Source organism: Drosophila melanogaster, chromosome X, assembly GCF_000001215.4.
Source record: "Drosophila melanogaster chromosome X".
NCBI lineage: Eukaryota > Metazoa > Arthropoda > Insecta > Diptera > Drosophilidae > Drosophila > Drosophila melanogaster.
In genome coordinates, this window is record NC_004354.4 from 18,727,882 (window position 1) to 18,740,557 (window position 12,676).

Sequence of the window (12,676 nt, forward strand, 5' to 3'; positions counted from 1 at the left end):
TTACTTTGGGCTTTAATTAATTTTAATTATTGTATTTGCATTCGCAACGGCTCAGTTGTTGTTTTAAAACTTTATGGAGTAGTGATTGCCGGCCGTTAATGCAATCAGGCAGCCGAAAATTACAGTTGCCATCGCTAATGGCCAGATACGAACACAGATACAGATACAGATACAGATATAGTATGGGTAATCCCAGTGATTGCCATAAGAACAGAGCAACAGAAGCAACAGATACACTGCGAATGCATAATGAGCATGTCGGGGAATGCCCCTGAATAATGAATTAATCGTCCATTTCAGCTGCTAGTTCCCGCGATCCAAAGCCATTTATTACCAAAGACATTTCACCAACCACCCACCCACTTGAAGGACACTACGCCACATTGTCCTGCCTTCAATTCCTTTCTGATAGTCCGAGGTCAGAACTGTAATAAACAAGCTACCCCGGAGTTTGCCAATTGTAAATTGATTCTACGCTGACACAAAGTTCTGCTCATGAGTCATGTCCAACCTGAATTTTCTGTCCGATTGACAATGCATCTACAAACGGTTAAAGTTCAGAGGTCAGAGGTGAGTGGAAAATGGCAAAGAAAAGGAGCTTTAATCGAATTTCAGTTACGTGGACGAGGTCCATTATACAGCTATTGCAATTGCAAAGATAAGTCTTGAACAGACAAGTCTGAGGCACTAATGACCGCTGGCTAAATAACTGACGTTAATAAATAAAAATGCTAAAACTGAAATGTGTTTTAGTTGCCAAATCAAAAATAGTAAAAATAGTAGATATTTCAGTAACAATGGTCCAAAGGTGCGCACCTAAAGAGACTAATGGGGAAAGGTGCTGAAGAATTCGCGTTTCGCAATCTTAAATCATTGTTTAAGCCTAAAAAATTTGTTCAACAATACCCCTTTTTTCAATTAAATACAATCAAGAACCGCAATAGCAATTCAACGCGTGTTTTGGAAAGTGAAAAGTGTTTTTAGCCGTGTTGCACTAACGTGGAAATGGACTTCCCCAAGCAAATGACCATAATTAGACCCCTGCCGCATTAAAGATGACCCAGTAGGCAGAGCAGGTCGAAGAAAATATCACACGCCCGAGGAGCGGGGTCACCATAACCACTGGCCCTCATCCACGTCCTCATCGCTGTGAAGGGCATGGGATGAGCATCCCGGGATTCAATTGCTGCGTGGTGCTGCGCTGCCGTCTTCTGTTGTGTCCCAGCTGCGGAAGCTGACAGCAACGCCCACTTCTGCGTATGCTCAGCATCACAATCAGCATTAGGAGACGGACACACGGGTCCTGGCAGGCGGCTTAGGGACACACAATCGGACGGGAAGAGCGAGATAATTATGGCAAATGCTTTGGATTTTCCACAGCACACAAATGGATATTACATTTTTGCTACCGGCTGAACGAAAGCCGGCTAAAAGCTGGCCTAAAGGGGCGCACATCTGGCTTTGGGCACTGGTTACTGGTTACTGTTTACTAGAGAAGGTTTAAAGGTGTCGTCCGACTGCTTGAGTTGCGCGCCTAATGATATGGCATTTTCATTTGCCCCTCCGTATAAATATCATTAGCCAGTTAATTTTATATATTTACGAAGTCCAGTTAATTAGCGATCTCCAGGGAGAGAAGCGTCCGAAGGTAGTCGTCGTCCCAAGTCAATACCAGCCACCACCAGGTTGGATTTCGACAGACTGAACAGCGACCCGCCTGCAAGGACCTTTGGTTTATTGACTTGGCCCAAAATCCTTTTTGGCTTTCACTCGACTCGAAATTCCTTCTTAACGCCGAAAACTTTTATTTAACTTGGCTCCCGCTCGCCGGCTGCCGTTGTTCTGGCTGCAATATTTTACGAGCCTTTTGTTGTTCTAAACTCGAATTACGTTGAAATGAGCAATCTCGGGGCTTATTCGCAGCTTCGCCCTCGCCTTTGGTTGTTTTTTTCCATTTTTTGTACTTTGCTCTTGCGGGCAATGGCGCTAAATACATAAATCGAGTGGAGCTTTTCCAGGGAAACAAAGGGAACGGCAATCTGCAATCCGCCCGAGGAAAAACCACTCACTTAGCCAGTTAATTAGCTGAGTCTCTCGGCGATTGAATCGAAAAATGAAACCCACAAAATATGAAACCCAAAGTCCAGTCGATGGATGGGGGGTGCAACTTCCTGAAATTCCAATGCAAATACCAGCCGCAAAAAGAGGAAAAAGGACATTTGGGAAAGGAGTAAACACCGCACACAACCCAATCAATGGATAGGTTTCTCCTGGTTGCTGTGGGTTCCGGCTTTCGTTTAATAATTCAAAACATCTGGTAAACAAGCACTGGCAGGAAAATCGAATGGAATCAAGCATAGATAGATAATAATTGAGCAATCAGGCTGCCCCAAGGATCCGGGATGCAGGAGTCCAGAGTGCCCAATCGCTTAGCCGGACTGTCAATCAGAGCTCGTGCTTCTCAGGAAATATAAATTGGCTCAGCGGCGGTCCAATGGCCACGGAACCCAAAAAGGTAACAAATAATCGAAACAAAAATAAAATACGCTTTTCTTTCTAAAAATAAGGACAGCCTGTTGGCAAAATGTATTAATACCTGCGATATGGACGCCATTTGTAAACTGTTTTCTTTTTCTCAGGATTTATTTTTGGCCAGCCAAGGTAAATGTTAGTTCAGTGCCCATCTCAGTCCATCCTATTATTTTATGGTCCCGGTCTCGGCTCTCTCTCTCTCTCTCTCCCTCTCTCACTCTCTCCCTGTTTCTCCCATCGCCGTTTGGTGTTTACTGTTTTGCCAGCTTTTTGCGGTGGAATGATTAATATTTGTGCACGCCCCCCCCCAAATCAGGAGGGAGCCATTCTAATTCAGATTCCAATTCCAGTCGGCATGCCTTCAACAGCCGGCATCGAATGCGGCAATCCTCCTCCGCTGAGCTGTGCAGCCATTTGGTCCTTTTTTCCGGCAGATCTGTCCTTTTTGAAATGGAATTAACCGGAACAAATTGGGGATAGACCATGTCAGCGTTGTGACTAATTTATTACGTTCCCCAAATAATACAAATGAAATTTAAGCCCAGTTGCAAAGAACCGTAGAAATGTTCAAAAATACGAAAAATAATAATCAATTTTTGGTTTTAATTGTTTTTGAATGCTCAAAAGCGATCGAAAGTAGCATTAGGTAATAATGATTACATAGCGAGAAACTTGGAAAACTGATTACAAGAAATGCATGGGAAAAAGATTTGAAACTATTTGTTTTCAAATGAATGTGTTGAAGAATATAGTTACGTTTTTCTGGTTATAAGATCCTGGATTTGTAGAATATGTTTGTCGATTCCACCCTCTATTTTCATGGCCAACTTATCAGCACTGGTGCTCCATCCGGCTGGCCACTTGGTAGGCGTGACACGTCCGATGGCCTACATGGGAGTGCGGATGGAGTGCGGATGGGGCATCCGGCTAGGCGGCGGCACTCACACATGGAGCCCACTTTGTTTGCTGTGAGCCCTTTAAATTGACGTTACGCATCCGCCCTGTTAGCCGGCACGCACTGAAATCTTTATGAATGGGCCGCACAATGGAAACGAGCGGAACGCAAGTGGCTGTTGGGCAAGTGAATGCGAATTCCCAGGATGCCGCCGACTGTGCCCACACAGTTCATGTGTGATGGCAGTCATTTGCATTTCGCTTTCATATTTTGGTAAAAAATTACAATGTGTGCGACATGTGGCTGAAATAAATCAAAGCAGCAGCCCACCCAGTCGCCAGGAGCCAAATTATGCGATGCTCTGATTTGTGGCCATTAGCTTGAAGCTTGCCGAGCAAATGTCATAAATTTCGGGCTCAAAATTAATGAAAAGCAAGCAATTTATGGTGGCAAAGGTCGTAGCGAGACTCCTTGTCCCCACAATTCGTTTCGTTTCGATTCGATACGGTTGCAAAAACAAAAAAAAAAAACCATGGCTCGTGCTGGGCAGGCAGTCTAGCATTCCAATTCTCCGTGGACGGTACATATGTACATACATACATACAAAATATAGATGCGATGCGTGGTGGTATGGGTATGGGTGGGTAAAAAGACAAAGGCCCACTCAGGTGTCACCGGAGAAATGACAGCTCATCAAAAGCCCGACGACGACGACAAGGAGGATGAGGATGAGGAGGATGCGCAGGGGGACGCCGTCGCAACCCACGCCAAAGACAAACAAACAACAGCCATTTACGCGTGTCATCGAAGGGTGCTTTGATTCTAATTTTGATTGATGACAGTGGTGTATACTGTACACAGTGCTCAGTATACAGTCGGCTTTCACCGGGGGAGTTGCCAGGAAACGCAGGACCAATGGCTTAACGCCGGAGCACGCCATCATCACTGCCATTGGGGGGGGGGGGGGGGGGGCACTATTCAGCAATGTATGACCTTTGGGAGGTTCAGAGGCTGGGGCTCCATTGACGACAACGTTTGTGATCAGCGTAAGACAACAAGGATGAGCTGAAACGTGCCTTGTTGAGTGGGAACCGGTGTTTCTAAATTTGTGCAATTGAAAACGCTGCGCTTTAACTGCAGCCAATTTTATGTCAAAGCAATCCAATTTGGTTGAACATCTATTGGAAGGAAACTGCAAATGCGGACTGGTGACCCCGATACTTTCCTTGTCATTGCCAGAAGACGTACTTTGTCGCCTTAGGTAGCATGTTTGTTTCTATTTTCTGTTATTTCTTGTCTATCTAATAGTTGCAAATAATGAAAGTCTTGGCAATACGGGCTGAGATGCATGGTACATAGTACCTGGTGACCCCAATCTTTTCTTCCAGAGTGATTGCAATGAGAATGTAAACTTTTTACTCCCCTTCGAAATAAAATCTCAGAAGGCCCGGCCTTGGTTCATATTCGCAAAACCCCACCACCCCTGAAATATAAATCACATTCGAGTAATGAATAATTCGAAATCAGTTTTCGAATGCCAATCCCACACCCACATCTCACTTTGTCCCATTCCCAAGAAGAGCTCTCGTTCGCTAATGCGATTAGTTTGAGTGCTGTCAGTGGGATTTTTAAACCGTTTAACAGCCAGCACATCTGGAGCAGCACATACTCGACAGCCACACACTCCCCACACCCCACACAACACCAAACCCATCCTTCCAATCAGCATCCTCGTGGCGCCTTCAGAGTGCATTTCAATTTCCGTCTGTCCTGGCACGGTGGTGTCGTATGGCACAAACACACAAAGCATTCGTGAGAGCCCGCTGCATCATTTCCAAGTCTCTTCCGGCCTTTGCTTGAGATTCGATTCATAACTTTTTCATCTTGGCTAGAAATAAAGCAAAGGAGCTCACAATCGAGGCCGGCGAGTACGCAGAGCTCAGCTGGAATAAACAAGGAGCAGTCGCCAGTTCACCACCCCGCCATCGTTATCTCTGCCATCCGTATCATTATCCTGCATACATACTCCTTCAAAGTTCAGCGAAACAAGGCGATTCGAGGCTCTCCTGCTCTCGTTGCGCAAACAATGGGGGAACGACTCGAAACACTCAAGTGCAATATTTGGCAACATTAATTTAATGTCTGTACATAAGGAGCGCAATAAAACTTTGACCAAGTGCCACCTTTTCCGGCTTTTCCGGCCGAGGCTGCAACTTCAACGGAGCGGCCTTATCAATGTTTAAACAGAGCTGCACAACACACCATCCTCCTGGCCCAGCTAAAAACAAAAGCATAACCAAAAACAAAAACATGGGCTGTAAAAACCGGAAGAGACCACCGAAAGGACTTGAATCATTTTAAGACCAAATTTTATTATTGCCCAAGCAGAAGGAGAAATAAAATATTCGGGGGCAACATAAATGGAATGCAGGTGGTAAGGTCGTGTGGTATTCTCCATAAATAAAATAACCTTGTGTGAAATCAGCGAGCGTGGGGCTGTGGCGATAAATCCGCTTTTAATTAATTAACATTTGACTTTGTATTGCGACCCCATAAGCTAATTACTGACCCCTAATTAGTCGACCCCTCGATTGACCATCAGTGCACTTCCGTTGCACCCGTGAATAATGTACGAGCATGCCTGCCATCCGCCAAAAGCACTCCGCATCACCATGACCTTTAGTTATGTGCTCCGGCTAGACATTGCATCACCACTCCTGGCGCATCCACACTGGAGCCGCGCAACGTCCATGGGTTGGGAAGGCGAGCGGCTTAGTTCGGTGCGTATAATTAAACCTGTAAGCTGCTTATGGGTCTTCCTTAAGCTGAGCAGTAAGTACCGATGGAGTGCATACCACCAATGCCGATTGGCACGTGTCACCGCACTTGACGGAGGGTTCAATCTGCCGAAAGTCGCAAGTCGGAGATTTTTGCTGCCTCCAACAAAGTTAATTAGTTGTTGACTCCCTGCTAATTGAAGACAGCAGCCAGTTTTCCCATTGCCCCACTTCCACTTCCATTCCCAATTCTCACTCCCATTCCGAATTCCCATGCAGGCAGCTTTCGCAGCAGGCTAACATGTGTGCCCGTCAAGATAAATTCCGGATGCCGGGGAAGCCTTCTGGGCCGGCAATTTGTTAAATTTTAATTAAATTCCTCTTAGAATAATTGCATTGCCGGGATCGCAAGGAAGCCCCTGTTGCTTTTGCGAATTAGAAATCAAATAACAACGACGAGGCTCTTACGGCCAATTAAATTGCTCGACTTTAAAGTTTTGCGAACTCCCTCCCACACACACACACACACACACACACACACACAAGACAAAGCGACAGAGATGGACATGGGGCAATCTGGCAAGTGGTCCGGCAGAACCGGGAATTCAATTCGAGCGCAATGAGCTTCATGACTGGAGCCACTGGGTCGAAGTCCAAGACCGGGTCAGAAGTGGCAGACGCGTTCGCCGGGCATTACTCAAATCGCCCCCGAATGATGGTCTATTTATATTTCTCGGCACGGAGGCAAACTGACCGACTCATGGACACGCAACAATTCCATTTGCCATCCAGTCCAGAGCTCCAGCTCGGTTACGTATGCACTCAGCCGGCGATGGCTCTTTTGGCAGCTTCGTGACTCATTAATCTTGTGTACCCTCATGTAAATTTTCGGTGAAAAACCACGTGACGAGTGCCCATTGAACTTTCGGCTCAGAAAGTTAAGTTTCTGCGGAGATGTGCTGGCTATATGTTGGGTAAAAGTTTAATTGCTCACGGATCCCCGGAGACTACAACTCTGGCATTTCGCCGGTTCGCTGTTCCTTTAAAGGCCCCGGAATACCCAGTAATCGCAATTTCTACTCGACTTGGCCTGCGGTCACCATCGCCCGCGGCCCCTAGGGGGCGCCACATGGACGGCTCGGGCACTTGGCAGACAGTTTAGTGACCCCAAAGGGCCGTCATGATTCGCACATGCCCCCCCCCCCTACTATGTGTGCTCCCCTTATCGCCATGTATTAGAGCCGTGACCGCATTTTTGGGCATCCATATCCAAGAACGGACGGACGGAGTCTCAATTCTAAAAAATTGGGCAGCATATTAAATATTTAAGCGTCAAGCCGTAAAAATGCCAATTTTCAAATACATAAATGAGCTCTCTCTGCCTTGCCCACCCATATAGAAAAAAAGAGAAAAAAAAAAAGAGAAGAAAGAACACATGTATGGCTGGTGGTTTCGTCCTTGGTCTTGTAGCTTTTTCATCTGGCATCGCTTTGCAATTCAAATTAAGCTTCGAGGAGGAGCTCCACTTTTCTATCCTCTTCGCGGAATCAGACGAGTGTCTGGACCTGGACATCTCGGGTCTGGCAGTTGGCAGTCCAAGGGTGCCCCATCTGCCCCGAATTCCAAGACCCCGACGAGCACTGCACACTGTCCTGGAATTGTATTTCCTGGGGCTACCAGGAACCCACGAACTCCGTCAACCCTTTTCGAGAAGGGGATACTTCTATTACATAAATTAAACCTTTCGGTTAACTCACAACTTTTCCAATTAAGTCATCATTTCAAAGTAGTATTGCCTGAAAAGTTTTCACTTTAGTTTCCTATCAATCTGCACTTAAATAAATATACTTCATTTTGGGTGCATTTCTTTGACATGTTAAGCTCCTTTAATATTTAATATTCAAAGTATCAAAGCCATTTTTAAAGCTTATTGAAGTTTCCATTAAGTTCTGATAAGCTTCTTATATCGATTAAAGATCGTGATGCAAGTTTTTGTCGGCCAATAATTCATCAAATGGAATAAGCTCGAACAAGCGCTTTATTCAAACCAATTCTGTGTGAATGGTCTCTTAATTTGCCATTTAACATATTGCCTGCAATATATTAACGAGGTGACAGCAATTAAAACTTAGAGCTCGAGTCCAATGTGCCTGGTAAGACGCACCCCCAAAATATGCACCATCCTCCAAAGGAAACAGTTCCGTATCTGCCTGTCATGCCACTTTGCATACACTTAGCATATTCGTATCTTCGATGGCCGAACGGACGGACCACGGACGCAAATTGATCCTGGCAGGAGTAGGCGTCCCTAGACGGGAGTTTCACGTTCGACGGGCAGCCAATTTAAGTGTAATTGAGCGGGATGCCAGGTCTTAAAGGTCACCAAAGGCCGTGGGCTATATATATATGGAAACAATTGAAAAGGTTGCACAGAAAACTGCATGCGTGCCTTAGGTTGGAATTGTAATTAGAGAGCGCTTTCTACTCTCAAGAACTTCAATTAGGCCAGGAAAGTGGAAATTAACAACAATTTCCAGCTGGCTTGTCCAGAAAAGTATACACACAAGGTCCCCAGCGTAGCGTCAAAAATCGCATCATGTTGTTTGCATTCCAAATTAGAAAAGCCAGAACATGCGGACCTGCAAGTTTCGCAGTTTTCCGCGATGACATGTGATGCCCCAGATTAGGTGCCACATGGGTAAACAAGACTGCCACGGAGCAGTTCAGTTCCAACTTTTGAGCCAAGAATCTGGCCATTAAAGCGTTCAACCGTACTACATATTTTGCCTGCGAGTATATGTATATTTCGTTTCCAAGTCACGGATGGGGAAATAGCCATTAATGACTAAATAGCCTTGTAAGTTGGCCAGCGATGACTGGGCAGAAGAAAGTTTGACAGCAAACATCGACTTGGCTTAACAAATTCAATTTCATTAGCAACAACAAGCATAATTAAATGGAACACGGCGGGTGAAGTGGTGCAAGCGAAACTGAAAGTGGGGCATGGAAATGAGCGACTTTCCGCAAGGACAACTGTCTCGGATTTGGCCCGCATCTAAGCCGCTTAGCCGTCCGTCGAGGAATGGGTAGGAATAGGGTAAATGACAAAATGACTGCTTTCGCGGGGGCGGGAAATTGTAAAGAAAATGGAAAAACGGAAAAGTTTTGGCCATTGACAAACGCATTAAGAGTTAAATCGTCGTCGTCGTCGTGATCCGGCATTCAATGGATAATTACGTACATTCCCGACAAAATGCCGCACACTCGTTTCTATGCACGCAACTTTGGAAGGGTGGATAGAATCCTAAATGGTGGTCGGTGTGGTGTTCCACGGACTCCATCGGATTAGTCGGGAGTCAAGGTGGAAAAAGTGCTGAACTTGAGAGGACTTTTCTTTTTTGGCGGTCTACAGCTGTGAGATGCAAAAGTGGCTATTAGTCGGCGAATTTAAGGGCAGCTAACCAGGTGGAGGTGGAGGTGGAGATGCATTTGCATGCAGGTCTCGGGCAAAAAGCTTCATTTCCCATTTTCGGCCCCGCCCAAAATCCAAAGGTAAACTCATTTCCGCTCGGGGCGTGCGTGGTTCGCCGCGAATTCGTTGGCCAAAAATCAAAAGGGTTTTAGCCAGTTTCGAAACGGAGACACGATGTCTGCCCTCTGCTGTCACTTCTTAACGGCTTCGCCTTTTGACGTTCGCATAAATTGGCAAAAATTTTAATTTTCCACTAGATTTGCGTGGATTTCCTCGGATTCTTGATTAGCATTTCCGCTTTAGCCCTGTTTTTCGCCATTCTATTTCGCTTCGCTTTGCTTTGATTTTGCCACATTTGTTGTGGCTAAAAGGATGTGGGAGGTGGTAAATTTATGACTGCATCTCTTTGAGGTTTCTCGTTTTTTTTTTTTTTATCTTTCTGTTTGCGTTTCACTCGCTTCATTTGGAAAACTTTTGCTCCGTCTCGATTTTCCCTGTTTCCCCCAGCGCTCCCCATTTTTTTTTCTCCCTTGTTTTCGTTCTTGTCAATGTCCTTCCCATCACCCCCCTCACCTCACTCGTCTGCCAAGTGGTATCAGCTCCTTCTTTTCATTTCGTTTCCCAGGCATATGACGGATATTCGTAGCGTCACCAACGACAGTTTGGGCGCGCCGATAAAATTACCAGCCAAGTGCTGCCCATTCGTCCTTTTTTCTGCCTCAAATGGGATGTCCTTGCTCAAAAAGAAATCTCTGTGTATCCCAAATATCCTAGTTGAATTTACATAATTACGAACCATAAACTTGTTAAATGGCTCAGATAGATTCCTTGGCAGTTCATAAAGGAATGTTAAAGTTAAATTAAGTGATAAGAATAGTTGGGGATCTATTTGTCCAAACAACAAATACACATCCCATCCTTGTTGCATGAAATTAGAATTTCATATTTGCATAAGCTCAATTCTAAGCAGTACTGAATAGAATATGTATATTTTCGTGGGCATCACTGCAAGGACGATGTCCTGCTGACAATGATGATAGCGGGAGATAGAAAGATGAAAACTCACATAATGGGTTATTCGCTATTCCAATTGAAATAACGAAATCAATACACGAATAGCAGCACATTCAATTCAGAGTCCTGTTTGAAGTGTAGCAATTGAGAATGGTGACGTGCTCCTCGTCAATTTGATTAATTCGCAGACTTTTGCCAAATGATATGGAAAGCCGCGGGGCCGGGATGGGGGCGTTTTTCAACTTGGCCGTGATTTATGGATGAGATAAAAAAGTCTGAATGCCAAAACTTTGCCCTCGCCAACCAGCCGCGCAACTCGGGCGAAAGTATTTTTAGTCGCGCGTTCTCAGGATAATGAGCGATGAAGGAAGCTGGGGACAAAACAAATTATAGCTGATACCCGTGGCAAGCTTCAAGAGGCATCCATATGCCAAATTGGCTCATTAGATGCCGGGCGAAATCAAATTAAATCGGGGCCCCTGGCAACGAAACACGAGAACGAGAATGAGTCGAGAGCGAGCCGTGGATGAGGATGTGGATGTGGACATGGATGTGGACATGGACATGGCGTCGATAGTGGACACTGGAGGCGCCACAAAAAAGAAAACCCGACACCAAAAGGCAATTTAAATCGACTGCCGACTAAATTATCCGTACTATATTTCAAAAGGGAGCAAAAGGAGCAGAAGTTGCAGGAGCAGCAGGACTACTCCCTGTCCAAGGAGCGCAGCTGCTCCTCGACAGCATTGCGGCACGCCTCCTCCGGTTCGGTGGCCTGAATGCACTTCTGGACGCCGGGAAACTCTCGCTTGAGCACCGCAAACGTGCTGGAGTAGAGCATCTTGTCCTTGATCCTGGCCAGAGTGGGACACCAGAGCATCAGGATTAGCTTCTCCTTCAGGCAGGTGGACAAGGTGCCCTGGCACTGGTGCTGATACTCATAGTCGTAGACAGCGAATCGGCACTGATTGGATCCGGCACGTTGCAGATCCGCCAGGAAGTCGTCGTAGTTCGCCTCCCTTACTCCAAGCACCTCCACCTTAATCTCCCGCTCGTCCTGGATGACGAAGACCGCGTAGCGATGTTGCTTCAGCTTCCGGATCTGCTCGAACACGTGCTGACACTCGCGGCTCAAATTAATTCCAGATGCCATGCTTGTTGATTCAGTGCAGCAGCCAAGATTTAGTCCACAGTTAACCTCCAGTCGGATCAATCGCAGTGCATTCCAGCGAGACTAGAAATTTTGAAACTTTGATTTATGTAGATATGTACGAAATCCAGGCGGAGACTTGCCAAATGCTTTACGCAGAGCCGACTGGATGCTCAAATTTCACACAGAGAGAAAAGTGAATGAAGAGTTGATTGAAAGGGTGTCATATCAATAAGGCGACAATACTTGTGAATATTGTTTATTTAAGTAGTCATGCTTTTTTAGAGCCCACCTTTATCTTTGAATTACAACGAATATGGTTGAAATGCAAGCTAGCTTAGATTTTACATTAATAGTTTAACAACGATGCGGATTTTTTTTTCACAGTGCAGCTGCAACTGGGCCATGAATATTTATGGCTTCAGCACCTTCTGCTCCAGAACCCACACTTTCCTGCAACCCAATCAAATAGTGATAAATTTAGAACTGTTTGTAAGCACTTTTGTCCATGCGAGGCAAAGGATGCCGCACATCCAGTGGATGCAACGCGTGTTTGTGCATGCAAATCTGCTAAATGCCGCTTGTGGCCCGAAACAATGTCCAGTTTGTGGATATGGGCTTGGCGTTACGAATATCGGATCTCTTTGTGGTTGAATTAATGCACCATTTTATTCCGAATGCCACAGCGACAGGATATATGTACATGTACACATTCGCACATATGCGTTTTGGCTAGCAAGTAGTTACGACATGCTGACTGACAGGAGCACAAAGGCGTTGGGCCGCAGGATGCAAGGATGCAAGGATGCAAGGATGCGAGGATGGCAGATTGAGGC

At 45.6% G+C, this 12,676-nt stretch overlaps 1 protein-coding gene and 2 long non-coding RNA genes across 3 annotated transcripts; 1 reads left to right on the top strand and 2 right to left on the bottom strand.

The window, feature by feature from the left end:
• Positions 1-2,539: 2,539 nt before the first annotated feature.
• On the bottom strand, positions 2,540-3,362 carry lncRNA:CR45512 (long non-coding RNA:CR45512). Its single transcript, NR_123951.1, has 2 exons — positions 3,289-3,362; positions 2,540-2,968 (listed from the first exon to the last, which is right to left on the bottom strand). It is a non-coding gene; the product is annotated as a long non-coding RNA:CR45512 (long non-coding RNA).
• Positions 3,363-4,931: 1,569 nt separating this feature from the next.
• Positions 4,932-5,792, top strand: lncRNA:CR45513 (long non-coding RNA:CR45513). Its single transcript, NR_123952.1, has one exon. It is a non-coding gene; the product is annotated as a long non-coding RNA:CR45513 (long non-coding RNA).
• A 5,542-nt stretch (positions 5,793-11,334) lies between these two features.
• On the bottom strand, positions 11,335-12,014 carry CG6873 (uncharacterized protein). The gene has a single exon (NM_133093.2). It carries the CDS (start codon positions 11,841-11,843, stop codon positions 11,397-11,399), a length of 447 nt encoding a protein of 148 aa, NP_573321.1. The 5' UTR covers positions 11,844-12,014; the 3' UTR covers positions 11,335-11,396.
• Between the last annotated feature and the right edge of the window lie 662 nt (positions 12,015-12,676).

Bases quoted from the DNA above. Each gene is read 5' to 3' on its own strand.
- CG6873 (NM_133093.2), bottom strand. From the start codon at position 11,843: ATGGCATCTGGAATTAATTTGAGCCGCGAGTGTCAGCACGTGTTCGAG.